The sequence below is a fragment of the Oncorhynchus kisutch genome, linkage group LG3, assembly GCF_002021735.2.
Source record: "Oncorhynchus kisutch isolate 150728-3 linkage group LG3, Okis_V2, whole genome shotgun sequence".
NCBI classification, from domain to species: Eukaryota; Metazoa; Chordata; class Actinopteri; order Salmoniformes; family Salmonidae; genus Oncorhynchus; species Oncorhynchus kisutch.
Window position 1 is genome coordinate 58,359,355 of NC_034176.2, and position 21,361 is coordinate 58,380,715.

The 21,361-nt window shown below is 46.0% G+C and overlaps 1 protein-coding gene across 10 annotated transcripts in view; it reads right to left on the reverse strand.

Annotated features, from left to right (window-relative positions):
- Positions 1-21,361, reverse strand: part of znf536 (zinc finger protein 536) — a 179,810-nt gene that overhangs the window by 41,585 nt on the left and 116,864 nt on the right. For 6 of the 10 annotated variants that reach the window (XM_031809490.1, XM_031809498.1, XM_031809492.1 and 3 more), the window contains 2 exons: positions 14,158-14,325; positions 7,044-8,669 (listed from right to left, as the gene is read on the reverse strand). In XM_031809490.1, coding sequence (XP_031665350.1) covers positions 7,044-8,669; positions 14,158-14,325 — 1,794 coding nt within the window. The remainder of the gene's footprint in view (positions 1-7,043; positions 8,670-14,157; positions 14,326-21,361) is intronic. The other 4 variants (XM_031809503.1, XM_031809516.1, XM_031809511.1 and 1 more) reach the window with 1 other exon arrangement.

A 21,361-nucleotide genomic window follows, 5' to 3' on the forward strand; every position in this document is an offset into this window, starting at 1 on the left:
AGAGAGAGAGAGAAGAGAGAAGAGAGAGAGAGACAGCGAGAGACAGCGAGAAAGAGAAGAGAGACAGCGAGAGAGAAAAGGAGCGAGAGAGAGAGGAGAGAGAGAAAGAGAGACAGTGAGAGAAAAGGAGAGAGAGAGAGAGAAGAGAGAGAGAGAGAGAGAGAGAGAGAGAGAGAGAGAGAGAGAAAGAGAGAGAGAGACAGCGAGGAGAGAGAGATACTGTATGAGTAGCAGTATGAGAGGAAGTGTTTGAACTGCAAAGCCCTGCTTTCTTCTCGAACAGAGAAAGTAACGGAGCTGTAATACCAGCTCTGATCCTGTATATCGGTGACATCCTCCAGTCAAGGAAAGGCACCTTATGTTCTTAATGATCATTATAACTTTAAAGAACCTGTTCAGAGGGACCCACGCATATGATCCTTTTATTAATCTGGTCTGAGCTTGACACAGGTTCTGCTCAGTAGTGGAGGGGGGGCTGACAGGCCCTGAAGTAGCACAACCCTGTGTCTAACCTCTACGATTGCGGGTTCAAGTCCCACACAGGGAGGGCCGCCTTCAAATCTCTCCCTCTTGACAGAGATAATTGGCCACCAGTGACATGAACACTGCTACAACTAAGTAGTCAACCAACCCTACAACCCCACAACCCCCTGACAAGAAACCGAAAAATCTCCCGCGAGCATAGGCTAGCAGACCGACGCTGTCAGAGGAGGCTGTACTCAGGGCTAAAAATATCAGAGAAGGCTTGAATACATTTACTTTTTCTACATAGTTTGTGTTCCTGACACAGGCAATCTGTGTCTGTGTTCGCTGTTTCTTCTTCTTCTTCTTCTCTCTCTCTCTCCCTCCTCCTCCTACTCCTCCTCCTCCTGAACTTCCCGCGGTGCGAGCTTGGCATGAGCCACTTGTGCAGCGCGCATCGGGAACATACTGCGCCTGCATTTGAGGAGCTTTGTAAATTGATAAACCCAAAGGGCCACGTGGTGGATTCACACGTCTTCTCACCAGAAATATTGTTATAGACAATGATCCGTCTTCTTCTCTCACTCGAAAATACCTCTCAGTATCCCTCGTTCACTCTTTCCACTCTGTCTCCTCCTTCTCCCCCTCTTCTTCCTCTGCAATTCCAGCAGGGGGTGTTATGCCCTTATGAACTATTATCAAGAGGGGGAGACATACAACCCCCCTCCCCCACCCCACCCCCCTCCTTCCCTGCACCCCTACACCCACCATCGGTCTTCCTTTCTCCCCGAAGACGCTCGACATTAGACATACCACCAGCGCCTTACCATTCTAATGTCAGTAGCAACGTTTGCCTTGGATCCTCATGTGTGCCAGCCCTGCTTCTCCATGTCAAGTGCTGTAACATTAACACTGACAGACTGACCCTGTTTAACCCTAGTGCCCGCGCTATCCCTGACCGTGTCACCGAGCTGAAAACGCCAGTGCCTTCCATGCCCCTGGAATGTCTGGGTTAAGTGGCAAAATTCGGGTGAGGGTGCTGAGGCTGAGGATTCTGATTGGACTGCACTCTTAGCAGTAAGATACTGTACACTCTTAGCAGTAAGTTACTGTGCACTCTTAGCAGTAAGTTACTGTGCACTCTTAGCAGTAAGTTACTGTGCACTCTTAGCAGTAAGATACTGTACACTCTTAGCAGTAAGTTACTGTGCACTCTTAGCAGTAAGATACTGTGCACTCTTAGCAGTAAGATACTGTACACTCTTAGCAGTAAGATACTGTGCACTCTTAGCAGTAAGTTACTGTGCACTCTTAGCAGTAAGTTACTGTGCACTCTTAGCAGTTAGATACTGTACACTCTTAGCAGTAAGTTACTGTGCACTCTTAGCAGTAAGTTACTGTGCACTCTTAGCAGTAAGATACTGTACACTCTTAGCAGTAAGTTACTGTGCACTCTTAGCAGTAAGATACTGTGCACTCTTAGCAGTAAGATACTGTACACTCTTAGCAGTAAGTTACTGTGCACTCTTAGCAGTAAGTTACTGTACACTCTTAGCAGTAAGATACTGTACACTCTTAGCAGTAAGTTACTGTGCACTCTTAGCAGTAAGTTACTGTGCACTCTTAGCAGTAAGATATTGTGCACTCTTAGCAGTAAGTTACTGTGCACTCTTAGCAGTAAGATACTGTACACTCTTAGCAGTAAGATACTGTACACTCTTAGCAGTAAGATACTGTACACTCTTAGCAGTAAGATACTGTACACTCTTAGCAGTAAGATATTGTGCACTCTTAGCAGTAAGATACTGTACACTCTTAGCAGTACGATACTGTACACTCTTAGCAGTAAGATATTGTACACTCTTAGCAGTAAGTTATTGTGCACTCTTAGCAGTAAGATATTGTGCACTCTTAGCAGTAAGATAATGTGCACTCTTAGCAGTAAGATAATGTACACTCTTAGCAGTAAGATAATGTGCACTCTTTGTGACACTATCTGTTAGCTACACCGAGCCAGTCTCGCCTTTGTGACACTGTCTGTTACCTACACCGAGCCAGTCTCGCCTTTGTGACACTGTCTGTTAGTTACACCGAGCCAGTCTCGCCTTTGTGACACTGTCTGTTAGCTACACCGAGCCAGTCTCGCCTTTGTGACACTGTCTGTTACCTACACCGAGCCAGTCTCGCCTTTGTGACACTGTCTGTTAGTTACACCGAGCCAGTCTCGTTCTGTAGCTTAGCAATAGATGAGGACAGAGGAAAATCTAAAGCCTGGTCGTAGTAACAGACGTTTCTATTTCCTATTACCGTGACACTGAGTTGTTGGTTCATACTTGTCCAAACAAGCAATTGTTCACTTTTCTAAAGCAGGCGAATCAAGATAACCGTTTATCTAACAATCATCAACAACAAACAAAGAACCACAATGACAGCAGCCCAGACACTACAGGGCAGACGCAGAGTGTCCTCGTGCGCAGAAAGCCTGAGATATACGCGTATAAGTGATGTGAGCATAGCTTTCGGTCTCTATATATCCCTCCGTCGCTATCGCTCTCCTTCTCCTGTGAGAGGTGCTTCACTTTGAGTTATGCTATTTTTCCCAGGCAACACCTAAGCGTGCCCACCCAAGCCCTATCCTAACCCACGCGTTCAGCAATGCTGCCTCTTCAGACTGCCAATCTCAACCAACGAGAGACCATGTGAGTGTTACAGAAAGGTGCACACTGTAACACGGTACAGTCTGTTGTATAACTTTCAAATGTTGTACTGTTTAAGTACTACAACAGTACAGGCCTAATCATGCATGACTTTAGATAGGCCTCGATCACAAGTGGCTAATGACTGTGTGAAACACATCCACATTGGCTGACCTCAACAACAACGTGGACCAATAGCAACCTTAACACTGCACTCTGTACTACACACTATATCAACTGGAAATCACTCTCGAATGAGATATCCGAGGGAATGGAATGATCACTGTTGATTTGCCATTAATATATTTAGAGAAATGTGTGTGCATGTGTGTGTGTGTGCGTGTGTGTGTGTGTGTGTGTGTGTGTGTGTGTGTGTGCGTGTGTGTGGGTGTGAAGGACCCACCCCTAGCTCTGGGCATGCTAATGAAGAGAGAGCCACTTACGACGCTCAGCTCGCCGTCGAGCCCAGCCCATGTGCTCGACAGCCCAAATTCAGGCGAGAATTTCGATATTAATGATTTATGCTCTATTTGCATACAAACCTAATGCAAACCCACTTCAGATAATCACATTTTGCCAGTTCTGAATTGAATTTTCAGGGCGGCTTGCCACCCCCACCTCAAATAACTGTGGAGAATATGTTCCTTGCAATTCCCCATGGAAGACCCCTCCATAAGGAGATCAGGAGTGGACGAAGGGAGGGGCTAGTGGGATTTATTAAGGAAGACTTTCTGCTACTTTATATGGGGTAGGTAGACGTGACTATTATCCATGCACTCTACATATTCACGCATGGAGAGTATCTCCTGTTACCTGCGTCCACCATTGACCTCCATATCTGACAGCACTGTCGTCACCTGTACTTGATCACAGGAAACACACTGTGAAGTTTTGGAGTTTTGAATGACTGTTTACTGTATTTCTGTCACCTCTGGAAACCAAAGGTGCGAGGTCTCTGGAGCAGATGTCGCCAGGAGATGTGTGTGTGTGTGTGGGGGGGAGAAGGAGGCGGGGTCAGGCTTGGCACACTTCCATCCAGCTGTGCTTAGCTAGCCGAGAAACAGCGGACGAGCGTACCTTATCTGAGACTGACCTGTCCGCAGACCACTCACAGCACATACAGAGGGGAGGTGGGTTCGGACTGGTCCGGTGGCTATCTGTCCCTCTACCCCTGGTTGTGGGGGCTAGAGGCGTTTCCTTGGGAGGTTCTCGGGGCCAGATAGACTGATGTAGCCTAGCGAGGTGTTGTTGGTCGGTGTTGTTGTGCCTGGTAAAGGTGAGTGTGAGTGTAACACTAGACGCATGGTGAATATTTAGCAGGGGTAAAACAGAGGTGAGTGTTACGGGGTCAAGAAGAGCGCCAACTACATGGGCTCTGACACGCTGACATGCTGCTTAGCCACTCAGCCTCCAGCCTCCCTGCCGGGGCTAGGGAACTTGAACACTGTCACACACGCACACACACACGCAGGCGAGAGCGCACGCACGCACACACACACACACACACACACACACACACACACACACACGCACACACACACGCAGGCGAGCGCGCACGCACACACACACACACACACACACACACAACGTCATACTCTGAGTGTACAAAACATCATGAACATCTTCTCTTTCCATGACACAGACTGACCAGGTGAATCCAGGTGAAAGCCCTGATCCCTTATTGATGTCACCTGTTAAATCCACTTCAATCAGTGTAGATGAAGGGGAGGAGACAGGTTAAAAAAGGATTTTGAAGCCTTGAGACAACTGAGACATGGATTGTGTATGTGTGCCATTCAGAGGGTGAAGGGGCAAGACAAAATATTTAAGTGCCTTTGAACGGGGTATGGTAGTAGGTGCCAGGAGCGCCGGTTTTGGTCAAGAACTGCACCTCTGCTGGGTTTTTCACACTCAACAGTTTCCCGCGTGTATCAAGAATGGCCCACCACCCAAAGGACATCCTGTCAACTTGACGCGACTGTGGGAAGCATTGGAGTCAACATGGGCCAGCATTCCTGTGGAACGCTTTCGACAACTTGTAGAGTCCACGCCCCCGACGAACTGAAGCTGTTCTGAGGGCAAGGTGTCATTAATGGAAGGTGTCCTTAATGGAAGGTGTCCTTAATGGAAGGTGTCCTTAATGTTCTGTACACTCAGTGTATATTAAAGTGTATATTAATCTCCTATGTTTCGTGGGTTATCTCTTGGGTCAGGAGATTGTAAAAGAGTATCAATGCTGCTGAGCTGTATACATAGTCAACAGCTAGGCCCTATTACAATGAGAGACTGACTCGAGCTCGGGGACAATAACATACACATAAGAAAGCCCTTTGTTCCATAGACAAAGCCTGATCTAAAAAGGTCAGACATTCTCGGTTCTGTTCAAAAGCGACTACGTCACAAGGGTAGCTTTCAAATGCCTTTTGGTTAAAGGGGGACATTCCAACACAAAAGCACTTACAAAGTCAGAATGCCACTCATTTTCATCACCGTGAGTGACCCTCTTAAGGCGGTAAAATATTCAACAGGTTCCATGATGACAGACATAGTTTCCATGACAGTAAAGGTCAACTAATCATGAACAATTGTGTCATTTCTTTATGATGGGTCACGTATTCACGATCCACTGGTGTACCAGATTTCTGTCCCTGGCTGCTATTTATGATGACAACATTGATCCTCTAAGTAGAAAACCAATTGACTGAAGAGTATTGCTATTCGTTTCATTTGAATATGGGCTTCGATTAAATTATTTCCTAAACAGTGAGACAAAAACACATCAAACTATTTCTCGTGTAAATATATTGAGTATTTTGCAGCATATCGAAACTTAATGAAAATAGGCCTCTTTTTTGGTCTGTTAATCCTAAATCAATTTGCAGAGGGATTGTTTATCTAACAAAATAAAATATCTGTCTTGCCATTCGATATTTGTAGAATATGAGCAGGGGTATCAGCCTTAACACAAAATGAATTCAGGTTGCTAGAGAACACGCCTCGGATAATGTATGTGTGTGACATTTAATGAATATTACAGTATATTCAAGAAATGCAATATTTAATATTTATGTTGTCATTTAAAATGAGAGGCCAGTGAGAGACATATTCAATGATGGAATCCTCCAGATATGGCTAGTTGAATTCTGGACTAAAGTGTGTCGTTCACATTTCCTACTACGTACAACTACACTGGCTGGCACAGTGCTGAGCTAAGAGCTCAACTTGAAGATTCCTTTTCCCTGAGATTTTTATCACCGAAACTGCAAAAACAAAGGCACTCCGAAAAACAGCAGTCTCAAGGAGCGCCTGTAACCTTAACAGAATCATGAAAGCTGACAGTTCATTTTTCACAGGCCCATAGATCTTTGGGTCTTATAAAGTAATGGGCTTTTGGGAGAGGGCTTTATGAGAGCGAAGATAGTTAACCGCCGTGTGCTTGAGATGACATGGGAGCTGAGGTCCTGCTCTTAGGGAGACAGAATTATCCCCTTCCTCGGGATGGAGGGAGAGAAGACACTACTGTCTCCCTAATATAAACGTGTAATAAAGATTAATCTGTTGCTACTCGCCACTCCAATAGCTTCTAAACTTGCTTGAAATAAGGTTGAAATCACTTTAGAGCAAATCTCGTTTTCTTTGTGTGAGTTTCATTGTGAATCTCAGGACAAAGTTACGTGTGTGTGTGTGTGTGTGTGATGCTGTGTGTGTATGAAACGTGGTGTCGGCAAATGTACACATCGTAGTGTTAGAGAGTGTAGGTAAACACAAGATTGAATGTGTTTCTGTGTGTGTGTGTTTGCGTGTGCGTGCATTGTTTGTGTGTTTGTGGATGTAGGGACAATAAGATGAAAGGCGGTGCCATGCGGCAGGGTCAGGCTCACTTACTGGGTGCGTCTGGTCTCTTGATGCCGCCGCCGCTGTTTGAGCCACTTCCAAGGCCGTTGAACGCTGCGAGGTTCTCCGAGCTGTAGGCCCTCAGGACGGACAGCATGTTCATCTGCTGCTCGAGATGGGCATGTTCCGGCTTCAGCAGCCCCGGGGAACCACCAGGAGATGAAAGGAGACCCAAGCCTTGCTGCCACTGCTTCTCCAGGGGCGGCTGAGGCTGGAACTGGGGAGGGAAAGGGGCCCCAGGGCCCAAGGAGGCCCTTGGTCGTTGGGCCTCTCTAGCCGGGGACACGGCCTGCGTCTGCTTCGGCATCTGATAGGTGGCACTGTCCTCATCTTCCCCCTCCATCCCGTCCTCTTCCTCCTCTTCCTCCTCGTCGTCAGAGTGGTGTCGCTGTCTCTCTGGTTGGGCGGAGGAGGACTCGGTGCTGTGGCAGCGCTCTCCATCCCTGCCTTCATCATCCTCAGACTGTGCCTGGTCCTCCAGCTCCCCGCAGGAGGCCTTGTCTGAGAGCTCATCCCCAGCTGTTTCTCTGGCCTGGCTCTGCTGCTCCAGGGCTGGGTCAGGGCATGTCGCTCCAAACCCCTGGAGGCCCGGGGTCCTTGGGGAGCCATCATACATGCCTCCATACTGCTTATAGAAGTCACTTTGGAAGGCTCCCATGCTGGCGTGGTGCTCCATGTGGTTGGACCAGGCTGACTGGCTCTTCTCCCCCTCTCTGTCATTGTCTCTGTCATGGAGGTGGGCTGGGCCCATGCTGGCCTTGAGGAAGTGGGAGGGCTCTCCCTGGTGCTCCTTGCCCTCCTTGCATTGCTTGGCCTTGCCTAGGTGGTTGGCCTGCAGGTGTAGGGCCATCAGCTCGACAGAGGCGGTGGTGAAGGAGCAGAAGAGGCAGCCATGCCATGCTACATTGTCCTGGAAGGTGACAGAGGAGCCAGGCAGAGAGCCTGTTTCAGGTTTGACATTGACAGACAGGTCCAGAGGCTCGTACTGGGACCCAGGCTTGCCCGTTGAAGGCTTGGCCTCAGCCTTTTCCTCACCAGTATCATTCCTCTTGGCTTTGGGCTCACCACTCTCAAAGTAATGCTGGGACTGCAGGTGGCTCTCTCTCATCTCCTTCTCCTTCTTCAGGGAGCTGAGGACAAAGCTGTCCATGAAGGCCTGCAGGGAGCCCTGGAAGTTGACACCATTTCCCACCATGCTCTGGTACGCCCGACCTAGGTCTCTGAAGCTGGCTGGGACATCTGCGGCGGAGGGGCCCTCTGGGCTCTTCATGCTTTCAGAGAGAGTGTCAGATCCCAGGCCATTACGCTCTCGTTCTCTGTCCCTCTCACGCTCCCTGGGGGACAACATACCGGGAGGGGCCCACTGGTGGGGGTGCAACGGGCCCCCTCTGAAGTCCAGGCTGGAGGGCATGCCCTTGAAGACACCGCGGAGGACATCAGGACGGGCGAAGACGCCACCCTTGCCGTGCTCTTCCTTGTGCTCAGCGAGAGGGGCGTGTCCGGAGGAGGGGCCGCCGCCATTCTGCCGCTCACGGTGGTGGCGCTCCAGGTGGTACTTCAGTGAGGCAGACTGGGTGCCTGCATAGTCGCAGTGAGGGCACCTGTAGGGTTTCTCTCCTGTAAGAAAGATAGATTGATAGATAGAGTGAGAAAAAGAGAGAGAGAGAGAGAGACAGGACATGAATAAGAGAGGAAACAACAGTGAAAGCCAACACAATGATCTCAGTGATAACCAACATTCAACAGAATTCTGCATTCAGCAAACACCTCCTCAGCTCCATTCGGGGATTGGCATCTGAATACGGGTCGATCCAGCTCCGCCAAGTGAGCCATCACTCATGTCAACACAATAAAAACCATTTCACCATATGTTGCTTTCAGTCCACCACAAGAGATAATATTTTCAACTGACAACACAACTGTCTCGATGTAATCTCTGTTTGCATGGGGGGGGGGGTTGTTGGTGGGTCTCTCTCTCTCTTGGCCTTGTTCGCTGACAGGCCTCTGCCTTGGCGATGAGACAGTGATTTCTAGGATGTTCTCTATTTGCAGTTTATCATAAATCACCATTCACAGAGAAGAAGCGCTCCATTCCGTCCCAGTTGAATGGCTCTATGGCTATTTGGACCAAATAGTGGAAGACGTAGTCCCTTCATATGAAACTAAAACAGACTTTAACTGACAACAAATGAGCAAGAATGTACATATGGAAAAGATTTGTCTGTACATCACGGTGGTAGTATAGTGGTAGTTGCATAATTTGACTTACAATGCAGTTACAACATCTCTACATCAATACACTGTGAACACAAATATTCATACATATTCGTGCAAGGTAAAATGCAATCATGATTTTTGCCAGAAAAGTGGATCTCCTTTGCCTTTGGAGAGATCAATTACGAACAGTATCTGAACATTAAATGCATCCTGTTAGCAATTACAATATATTTTAAACCAAAAGCAGATTTTAGGAATAGAAGAAACCATAAGCAGAAATGCTAAGCTTGACTTATAGACATAGTAATGTGCCTGGCATTTCTTTTGAACAAGTCACAGCTAAATATGTGAAGAGCAAGGGTGGTTGGAAATAGTCCCGAATAAAATCATGTTTGTCAAGTACTGTGTGTGTGTGTGTGTATATATATACAGTATATAGCTATACCATGTGTAGATTGTACACATGGAAACCATTTTCCCCCACGTTTTTTGTTTGGTTTGTTGTTGCATTGTTACGCAAGACTGAATTGAATGATTTAAGTCTCGCTCTGTAGTAAATCATGGATATAATTAGCAAATGGCATACTGCTCAAGTAATTTATCATTATTTGGAGGGCACCATTCCAGAAACAAAAAGACTGCAGGATCTGCAGACCTACTGCACAGTTCTCAAATAAAGGGCCACAAATACAAACTCAATACAATATTGATACCAGAGAGAGAGAAAGAAAATTAGAGAGGGGAAGGGAGGGAGGGAGGGAGAGAGAGAGAGAGAGAGAGAGAGAGAGAGACAGAGAGAGAGACAGAGAGAGAGAGACAGAGAGAGAGAGAGAGAGAGAGAGAGAGAGAGAGAGAGAGAGAGAGTACCGTGTTATTTTCTTTTACACAAGAGCGAGTTTGAAGCGTATATTTAAAATAAACCATGCGAGATGAGCTTTTAACCCAATAAGTGCTTATCCTCTAAGCAGGATAACAGGGGCTTGGGCTGATTTAATAAGGAAACGTCCCCGATGCAAATGATCATTCTCAATTCCTTTAACTGGACAAAATTATATTCTAGGCCCAAAATTAGAGTGAAATTAGAGTGGTCTGTTTTTTTTCTTGTTAACGATGGAAATGGGCATCAACACCACCAAATATTAAACAGCATAAGAAGACGTGATTAACCTTGGGCAACAGACATCTGAATGTAACCAGTGAGGTAATGGTACTGTAAACAAATAGGTGGTTAAACTCTGCTCACCGATCATGGTGAATTAAGTAATGCTTCCTAATACTTTTAATACATTTTTCCACAAAAAGTGGGTAAACTGTTAGGCAAAAAAACTACAGTGGGTAAGCTACGTTTACTTGCATATAATATAATAATAATATAATATATGCCATTTAGCAGGAACGTTTATCCTCCACAACACCACTGAATATACCTGAACATATGATACCTATCTACACAAACCTTGAAGAGTAATCAATGTACACATGGCTGGGAAATGTATACCGTAAATGTGCGGTGTGTGTGGTGTATGTGTGTGTGTTCTTTCCGGACCGTTTGGACTCGCTAAGACATCTGCTCAATCATTCGTCAGGGGCATGTGTGATATCTGGGGAATATACTGTATCCTGCCTCGCAACATCACACACAATTTACTGCTAAAGGTCATTATGTACCCGTTAATCCACTTTTAATTGATATCAGTGCCAACAGCACAACCTCTGCGGAACACAACAGATCTCCATGGCACAAAAGAAAGGAATGATCATTTGCCATTGTTTAGAAATGTACTTTTCTCCCTCTAAAACATTTGCAATCAAGAAAATATATTAACACAAATCAAGGGGAAAAAATGGAAGCACAAATTCATAAAATACCCGGGGCAAACTATTTAACGATCACCTGCCACAGTACAATAGGAAAAGTAGATTTCCATTACAACTATTATAACGTTTCAATGTATCAGCGTGTTCATCCTCCCAGTGCTGGGACATAGCGTCGTTTTGCTCTACTTCTTTAAGCAGTTCCTCGACTCCAACAGATTTAATCTGGATTTGGATGCTTCGTCGCAGCTCCATAGTAACCACTCAGAATAAACACCCAGAGCCACTCCAGAGGGGCAATTAAAACAGTTCATAGATATGACACACTTTAAGATACATTTCCATGTGGCTTTTACGTAACGTTGAAAGGCGGTTTGCACTGGAAGAAGTGCGGTTATTCAAGTCTTGTCCAGGCTGGACTGGAAAACCCTCCGGGAAAGGAACCGATCCAAACGCCTTTAAGTCGATGCTAAATTGAATAAAGCCCGGCTGTTGGTTAGCAACAAACATCCACATGGGTGTTCATAAACAGTAGTGTTGTTACATGCAAAGAGGTACTAGTTTGGAAGAGGGGTTCGGGAATGTTCGTATTAAACCTGTCCGTGAACGAGAAAGGGGAATAACAGGGGAGAGAGAGAGAGAGCGCGGGAGGCAGAGAGATGGAGAGAGGGTGGGAAAGAAATGGAGAGAGGGAGAGACGGAGAGAAATGGAGAGCAAGATCACGGGTCCCCATTGATTCATTCTGATTGCAAAGGTTAGGTTAAGGTTATGTGACATGGGCAAAGCCTGACTCTTTCTCTGGTTCCCCGTTTAAAGGTGAGTGGAAACTCTACTGGTTATTTCCCCTAAAGTTATGCGTAGCCATTGTCAAGAGCAAAGACCTTCTTTTTTTTTTACACACAGCTGCTTACTGCTAAATACTGCCTTGTCCAGAAGGGGACAATCTGTGTCTCTAATTGCTGTCACTGAAGCCTAGATTCATTATGTGACTTTCCCATTAAAATGTGAGCATTAATTTGTATAATGAAATATCACCCACTGCAGTGTTTATTAACTGTGGCCCCACACTGTATTCTGCACAATGTTAGCTACCTAAAAACTGTGGTTAATTTCACTAATGGATATTTTCCCACTCACTGTTCAAGAGGAAATTAATACTGTAACATTAGCTCTTTAACTTTTAGAGAAATTTAAATTCACTTCATTCCTTTCAACAAAATGTTAGCGAGTCATTAATCTAACATTGTGTTGCACAATGCGAGCACCTCTCAGTAAGCAATGCCATTGTGCTGTTCGGACTGAATTAGAATGAAGGGCGCATTATGTCCTCTCAGAGTTCCACTGTTTTGCCATCAAGGAGGAATCGTCAACGGATGTAAAAGTCATCGCCTTGATGTAATCATCATCATTTCAACCTGATCAAGTCAATCTGATCATGTATGAGTGATTTAAAGGGCAACACCTTGTAGATACATCAGATGGTTTCTGTGTATGAAGTGACCATGTTGAGTTGTGCTTACGCAGGGCCTGGCCTGGCCTGCTGCACTGAGTGAGTTAACGGAGGGCCTGAGATGAGGCCTCTGTTTCCTCTCTGCTGAAATATGGCCCTTCTGGGGACCCTTACTGTACCACTCAAAGCAGGACATAACTCAGCCCCCCCTCTGTTAGGTAACAGATTTCCATGCTCCCCCGTCCTGTTCCCTGTCCCCGGCCCCTCCTCATCTGACGGCGAGGTATTCAGAGAGGTCTGCAGAATCAGGGTTGAGGCTCCTCTCGTTGACCTGGATGTGCTATTTTACACAAAGATCCTAATTATGGTAGTGCACAAGTGCTCCTGCGCTACGCCTAGCTACGAGCTACGCTGGCTCCTTAATTCCCCTCCAGACCAGAGGTATTTGGTCCTTATTAAAGGGGGTGTGGGGGGGGCCCAGTTTGGGTGGTCTCCCTTCTCTCTTTTTAAGTGCATGGCGAAAAAAAGAGAGGGAAAAAAGCAAAGCATTGATTTCCTCAGCTGCAAGAGATTTCCATTTTAAGTTCTGAAGGCTTGAGCCATGCCTTTACTGGCACTTAAGGATGACATTTCTTTTGGGGGGGGGGGGCTGTAAAATGGTGTCTTCAGATACAGAGGTCAGGTCATCAGACTCACAGCATTCACAGTTAAATGTAGAACAAGAACAGGGGCTGATAAGAAATGAAGTGCTAAATACCATGAGGTCTCCATGAGTATACAGGATGTACTTAGTCATTCCCAGGCCTAATCTGAGAAAGGGAGAAAGCAATACGGAATGAAGAGGTATTGTAGCATCGTGTAGTAGACTGTCACTAGGGCGTACACTCAAGCTCTCCCCTCAGCCAAGTAATTAGAGCACAGCTCTGAAAGAAATGCTAAACACTCGTTTCATGCTCTTTTGTGTCTGATATGGGCTGACTCATATAGCACCACGCCATGGATTTTCACAGGTGGTCCAGTACAGCACTCTAAGCTACATTCCAAGCAGTACTCCAAAGCTACAAGGTACGCAACAACAAAAAAACACACTCAACGCAGAAACATAGTGTGGAACCCATGCTGTAGCATACGCAGCACGCAGGATGTTAGATTAGCCTGTTTGGACAATTAGCTGAGCCGATGTCCGTGATCTAAGGCGACCTTAGAATCGGCCTACATGTGACATTAGCCTGGATATTTACTGGGGCGTTTCTACCTTGCAGTGTAGTGAGGTATGACAACCTGCTCTGGCTCTGGCCAGTGGACACCGTGTCCACACCATTACTCTCAATGGGACCACCTCTACCTCCCAGCAGCTAACACAGAAGGTCATCCAGGTAGAGATATATTTTGACACTCGTTTGCTAGATATGGCTAAGATTAGAACAGTAGCTGCAGTGAACCACTGAATGCCATTGTCCCACGAACTACAGCATATTTCCAGGAAGCAGCTGTGTGCTTTGAATAACTGCCCTCGCCGACGGTATCGGACACGGCCAAATGGGGTCGACTCGAGTCGTAGGCAGAGAGCAGGGGGGCAGAAGGGAAAACGGTGGTAGCAGTAATATCCAAGGGGAACTCACTCCACTGACCTGTGTGTATCCTCAGGTGGACCTTGAGGTGGTGGGAGGTGCGGAAGGTCTTCCCACAGTAGGGGCAATCCTTGATGGCCGAGCCCAGGCTCCTGTCCCTGTGCTGGGAGGGGGCCTGCTGAACACTCCCCGCCGCCTTCCCCAGGTCATCCCCGATATCTGGAGCAACAAGAGAGAGACACACACAGACACACACAAAGGGAGGAGCGGTGAGTGTCACGTCAAACCGTCAACCATGTCAGAAAACACACTTTCACTTTGGCTTTGTCCTCCTTTTCCATCCAAATCTGCGAACACCACACAAAGTAAAACACATCAATGGGTTCACGTTTTGCCGCTATTCCTGCCCCCCCCCCCCATTTCAAGCTGACAGAACGCTGACAGTTCATAAGCTTTCAGGCTCCTTTAGAAACACCGGGCCGACCCCCTCCACACTCTCCCACTCCCGTCAGAATGTTTCATCCCCGCTATCCTCATCTTCTGGTAGCATATGGCGGATTGTGTTGAAATGAACAATACAAGGAAAGAAACGTCTCTGTCAGCAGTGGGCTAACGCGTCTCCGTATAGCGCCCTGATTTTGACAGGTAGCGTCGCTTCTGTCAGAGATGCGAGAGGGTGATAGGAGTGACCCCGCCCTGCTTGAACTGCCACTAATACTGCAGAGACGTGTGGAGACCAACAACTGCTCTCCACACAATCACCCGAATCTCAGGAGGAACTGAAATAGATTTGAAAAGAGTTGACGGCAGCACAGTCATAAGGTGAGGATGTTATCTCACACGTTCATATGGGTCATGACCTCATTACATGACCAGCTATCTGTGTAGACGGTTTCTGAAGAAGTCCTTGCAAGCTCTGATGTGTTATGAAAGCTACACTCTAGTCAAGCAGAATGACCGATGAGGTGGAGTGAACGCCAGAGCCCAATGCCAACATAATAACCTTGTTAACCACATACCCTGTTGCATCATGGGTAAGCAGGAAGAAGTACCAGTTCACAGTAAGATAAATTACTCTGTTTATGGCTCCACCCCCCCCCCCCCCCCCCCCCCACACACACACATCTGCTGCTGATGTTTCTTTGTTTTCTTTCCCGAGTCCGGCTCATGACATGGTATGTGTGTGGGGAGAGAGATCATCTGAATGGAGCAGCCCACTAAGGCAACCATGCCACACAATCAAAAGCATTTCTTCCAGTAGCTGAATCTTTTATTTTCTTCCCCACCCCAGTCCACCCTCTTTAAGAGTCAAATAAGGTTTCAAGAAAAGCCAGACTGAAGTCAGCAAGTCCTCCTACTGCTGGCACTGATCACATGATTCTACACCCCACTGCCAACGTACAGTGTACTATTGTATTTATGTGGATGTGACCCCCAAGGCAACAGGCATACCAGTGTTGAACAGTTTACATAGCCTTACCTGTAATAACCATGGCCCCGTTCATACTGTACACCCAATTCTGATCCGCATGTGACCTTTCCAAACCCACCCTCTCTCCGAACCAATGCATAGACAGACACAAGGCTTTTTAAATCAATTACTCCCGGCATGTCTGCAGTCCATATACAGACGTGGGATCTTAATTTGATCACCTTGTTGCAGGAGAACTTTCCCCGTAGCGCAGGAACTTTTAAACTTGTAGTGTATTGAGGTTTAAGAAAAGGCTTCTAAAGTTTGTCGTTTCCACTTTTCCCTTATGAAAAATGTATCAACTGCTGCAAAAATGTGCATGAATTATAATCCACATAATAGTTTACATTTCCTGTTGCTGCAGGATAATTTTCCCGCTGTAGGAAACTGGCTCAAATTAAGGGCTCAGAAACAACAATGGCGTTTGCTGGCCGAGAGGACTTGCACACCGATTTTACATGTAGAATCACGTGAGAAATGCTGCCAGTCAGAAGTCTCCAGCTGCTGGTCCCTAAAGCACAGCGCAGATCCCCATTCGGCACGACGTGTGCAGAGCCTTGAGATCCTACATCTGTACACATACGTACTGTAACCAAATTCTCCACAAACACATTTTACACCACTTGACATATCCCCTCTTGGCAATGTGTCCTCCTCTCATGTAGCAAATACAGGTCCACCTGTCCACCCCAGATGGAGTTGAATTAAACCCCTAAAAACACAGCTTATGGCCAGCCTCATCCTCCGGCCCTCTGTGTGGCAGGGTTAATAGTGATCCTGTACCAGGGAGAGGATGCTCTGCCAGCATTTAACAGTCCTTCAATAACAAATGTTCCAATCGCTATATACTCGCACGCAAACAAATACACGAGCACGCCCGCACACACACACAGACACACACACACACACACACACACACAGACACACACACACACAGACACACACACACACACCAAAACTTCAATGTATCTGTTCATGTAGTGTATGGATGAGTGGGAGAGAGAGAGAGAGAGAGAGAGAGAGCGAGAGAGTCCCCCAGCGTGGTTGTCCTTAATCAGCTGACTGATCCCAAGCTTTTAATAGGGCTGTTCCAATTACTGTAAAAGTCATCCTGCGCCGTATAACCACAAATATTGACAGTTTATTGCACAACACATTTATGACATTTGAAGGTCACCTCATATATTACACGACGTCTTCCAGGAGGAGCGAGTCTGGGACAGAGAGATTCTCGATAACTCGCCACCTATAACTATTCTCCATGTATTGATTTTCCATTGCTTTGCTCCTTTTTATGCAAAGGAAAAATCTGTAAGAGACACAACATTACAATTGATTGTCACAGGCAAGGCACTGGCTTCATCCATTACCCTGTTGAATCCTGCTGCCATCATCTCTCAGAGACTACTAGAGCGCACACACTGCTAGTGTACCGTTAGGCCACAGCCAGTGTTGTATATGTCTAATGCGTTAAGTTGGCTTAGTTCAAGTTAATATTACCCAGAGGTGAGCGAAAAGCCTTACGTGGATATGGTCAGACGCTTTCACCGTTGTCATGTCTTAGTGATCGATGTCATTTTGACAACTGCTATTGATTTAACACGCACCTTTCGCTCATAAATAAAATGACACCATTGAATGAAACATCCCTCGTGTTACTGTACTTCTCTTACTACACACTGAAAACTGCAATTGTGTAGCTTGTTATTTTTCCTTCGCTAATCTAACACACTGTACTCTTATCCCGAACACGCACTGCTTTTCCAGTTACATACAAACTGACACATCCAGGCTCTGTTGCAGTGGAATAATATCACACACACACGCATACATAATTCAGACTTTCTGATTTGAGACCAGCTCTGATTTTATTGGGCTCATCCAAATGTAATGGAACATAACAGAACAAAGGGCTGAGATCAGATTGGAGCAGAGTTGTACAGGCCATCTGGGAGGAGGATGAGTATCAGTCATTCTGGCTGCTGTCTGCTGCACTACAGCTCTGACACCAGGAGCTCGGCTAGTGACAATACAAAAAAAACTCCTCAACCACCAAGGGGGAAGTGCCACAGGAGCCCACCGACACATACAACACCCGTACCTGTTTGGGTGTGTGTGCGCGCGTGTGTGTGTGTGTCTGTGTGTCTGTCCTCTGAGGCAGCCCCTCCAGACGGACCACACCCTGTTCCCATTAATGGAGAAAGCAACAACAACAAAGGAATAGCTGAGGGGAAAAAGCCTCTTCCTTAATGGTGCTCTTTCAATCACACTTCCAGGCTAAATTGTTCCGTGGTTTTGATTACAGTGATATCACTTTCATACAACAACAACAGAAAATATATAAAAATTGTGTCATAAAAACACAAGATGTCTCCCTCTCTCTCCATTATTCTAATGCATCGTGTGTTCTGTCAAAGCCAGTGTCCTTCTCCCTCTATGTAACTACTGTCAACGGTAAGGAAACGTGTGGATTTCCACAAAAAAAAGAGAGAGCAAGTTAAATGTGATGACATCATTTGAAAGGCATTAGGCTTTTAAAAATGCGCCCGGGGGGAGTTGATTTCCTTACGCCGGAGCAACACAACACCATCCGGCTGATCCTCTGTTCTCTTTCTTTATTTGGACGGGTGCCATCTTTGTGAACGGCTGGTTCATGCGAGTTAATCAATTTGAGGTTTAGTTACACTGCTGAGGCTAGCATTCTAGCCACTGCTAGAAAGTAATCTGAACTCGTCGAATTTATTAACCAAACACCAATTATCATTAAACACCACTGCATTATCCCTACTTTTACTACCTGACAAGGACTACTTAATGACATTTTTTGATTAAAGTTATTTAGTGTGTGATTTATGGCCACAAAACTCCTAATGCAGACAACTACGCAGATGCTAGTGAAAGCACTTTTTTGGGGGGAGGGAATGCGAGTACACGGGGAGCCCAGAACCCTCTAAGGTATCACGGCAACCAGCTTCAGACCAGGAAAAGACCACAGGCACACGAGATGAACCCACTAACACTTGGGCAGAGGGTGCTATCGGTGACCCTGTGTAACAAAATGAAATAAAACACAATTAATAAGAAATTCAGAAAGTGTTTACCCCCGTGATGTTTGTGAGATGAAACAGCCGCAAAATGTGCTACATATAAAGGCACGCGGGTAAACAGGGGCACCAGATGTTCTTTGATGTTAATAATGGCATTTATTATTAATATTAATTAGACCGCATTCAGCAATACATTTGGGCCATTTCCAAGTCAATTAAGCAAAATGGCATTCGGGAGATGTTGAAACGACATTTTAAGGCAGGTGTTCAGCAGTCCCCTAATAAAACATTTTCACAGCTACTGAAAAACAACTATTTTGGGCTGCTTTTGTCTATGTCGGCTGCCGGGTACATGTTTCCTTGCTCCAAGCAGCGCCGTGACTGAACCCTTCATTTATATATTAACAGAAATCATTCTGTCTTATTTCCATTGTCAATATAACATAAATAACAGTGATTTGATTAGTATATTAACGATTAGGCTTTGCCTTGGCAGTGAGTTGCTCATGTGCATACATGCACTGTATATGAGCCAGCAAAGTCCACACAGACTGACGAGAGAGATTAAACCAGATATGAAATCATGATTATGAAAATAACAATTTGTGAAAAACACTGCGGATTAAATCTACCATTCACCAAATGATTTGAACAGCTTCATTCTGGGGTACGGCACACAAGGCCAAATAGACACTTCAACACCAAACGCTGCTCTCATCCTGGTCTCTCCTCACAGACCAGCAGTGTACTAGTACCAGTACCCGTGTCAACAGTAAATACCAGTCTGAAAAGAAAATCAAATTACAGAGCACATGGTAGTGCAGCCCAGTGGGGGATGCGTTGTCGATATAATCCCGGACCCTATGTGTAAGGGGAAAATAAAGCCATTTTAAAGCTCCATCGTGTGTAATCTGGACCTTGAAAGGGAAGCCCCACCTCAAGCTAGCTCCGATTTGGCAGGAGTTAAAAAATTTTTTTTTTTAAATGTAAGCTCCCCGAGGCTGAGCCACACAATGGTACATTAACAATCTGTGCATTCATTTATCAGGGAGCTGCGTTTTGGACTCTGTGTTTATGGCGCACTGTACTTATCATCGCTGGAAATGAATGAACATGCCTCCTCTTGCAACCAAACATGCACCTGTGCCGCAGAGATGCTAATCACAAACATTTATATTTATTAGCACTGGTCTCACTACAATTGGTCTTAATAAAAAAGGAGGAGGAAATATGAGCCGTTTCCTGCCTGCTGAAGGCAGAGGAGACATTTCTAAATTGTATTGTAGCACACATTTATTCGCTTATTTGTTCCCAATTTTTTGATCGATGAAGAGGTAGGGGAAATTATGTTTAATCAATTTTCTGTTTAATTTCCATATTTTATGGATTATTCCTCTGAAATTAAGCTGGAGTCAGAACTCCCTGATGCCAAAGACCATACCTGTACAGCCTTATTGAACTACAACACATCAAATCATGTGGAGCTCCATAAGGAATCATTCATCTCATTCATAAACTATAGGACCGGCCCACATAGGAGATTCAACAGAAAACATTATCAGACATATACTGTACACTAAACCTCTTTATATCAAGAATGTTTCATGGCATGGTATCATTTTGGAGGATGGCTAAGCTAGCGGTTTAGGATGCATTCGGACAGTGGACGTCCCCTCTGCTCTCCCCCCCCCCCCCCCCCCCCCTCCTTCCCCCCCCCCCCCCCCCCCCCCCCCTCTACCAGTGACAGAAGGTGCATCTCTCCCCCTGTATAGACGATGCCTCTGCCGAGCTAGGGGAACAGCAATGGTGGCATAAGTTTCTGCCTGGCACGGGCCCCATCTTTGTTTTCTCTTCTCAAGTCTGTTTCTAGGCTTCAAAGAGCATTGAAAAAAAAAGACCCAGTCACAGCTAAAGAAGCACTGAGGTCTCACTAACGTTATCATTCTGCAGGATGGATCACAGCTCCAGGGAGAGACGGCAGGACAGAGGGTCGGGAGTGGGACGGAGACATCCACCCCGGATGCCGCTGTCTGTCCGCCCGCACGAGGGGAGCAAGGGAGGACAGGGACATTTCACTGGGCTTAAAGGGACTTATTGAGGCGGGCGTCTTTTAGGACACAATGGCCAGGAGGAGGGTCTGGGGGAAGGGGGTATTAATCAGGGTAAATATTCATCATGCACACTGTTTGGCAGGAAGTGAGTAGTTATTATTAGTGAAGACTGAGCAGGTCCTGTCTTCACAGGGCTTTCTATGGATCCAGGCTGGAGGAGGATGAACAGGAGGAGGGGAGGAGGGTGGGGGCAGGGCGATAAGGTGAGAGAGGAAGAGAGGCCAGGAGATAAGAGAGCATATCCAGTACTGATGCACTGATAGCTCATACGTCTCTGTGTAAAGGAAATATAGTATGTCCTACGTGAACAATTGCTATCCTACAATCGTGGTAAACGAAACCACTTGGTAATACAACAGCGTGTTCCAGGAAGACAGCATATAACGTATTTACAGGACACTGTAACAACACTGCATGCATGCCCTGTAACTTTAAAAGGTGCAAATATCATCTTCTGCTGTCATTGATTTCCTATTCATTTTCCACCACACCAAATCAACAACAAGCACAATGGGCAATCATAAACTGGAGTTACAGATCCACATTCAAGGCTCTCTACCACCAGGTACAGTGTGTGTGCATATGTATATATATATAGATAGATACAACATGACCACTCATTCCAA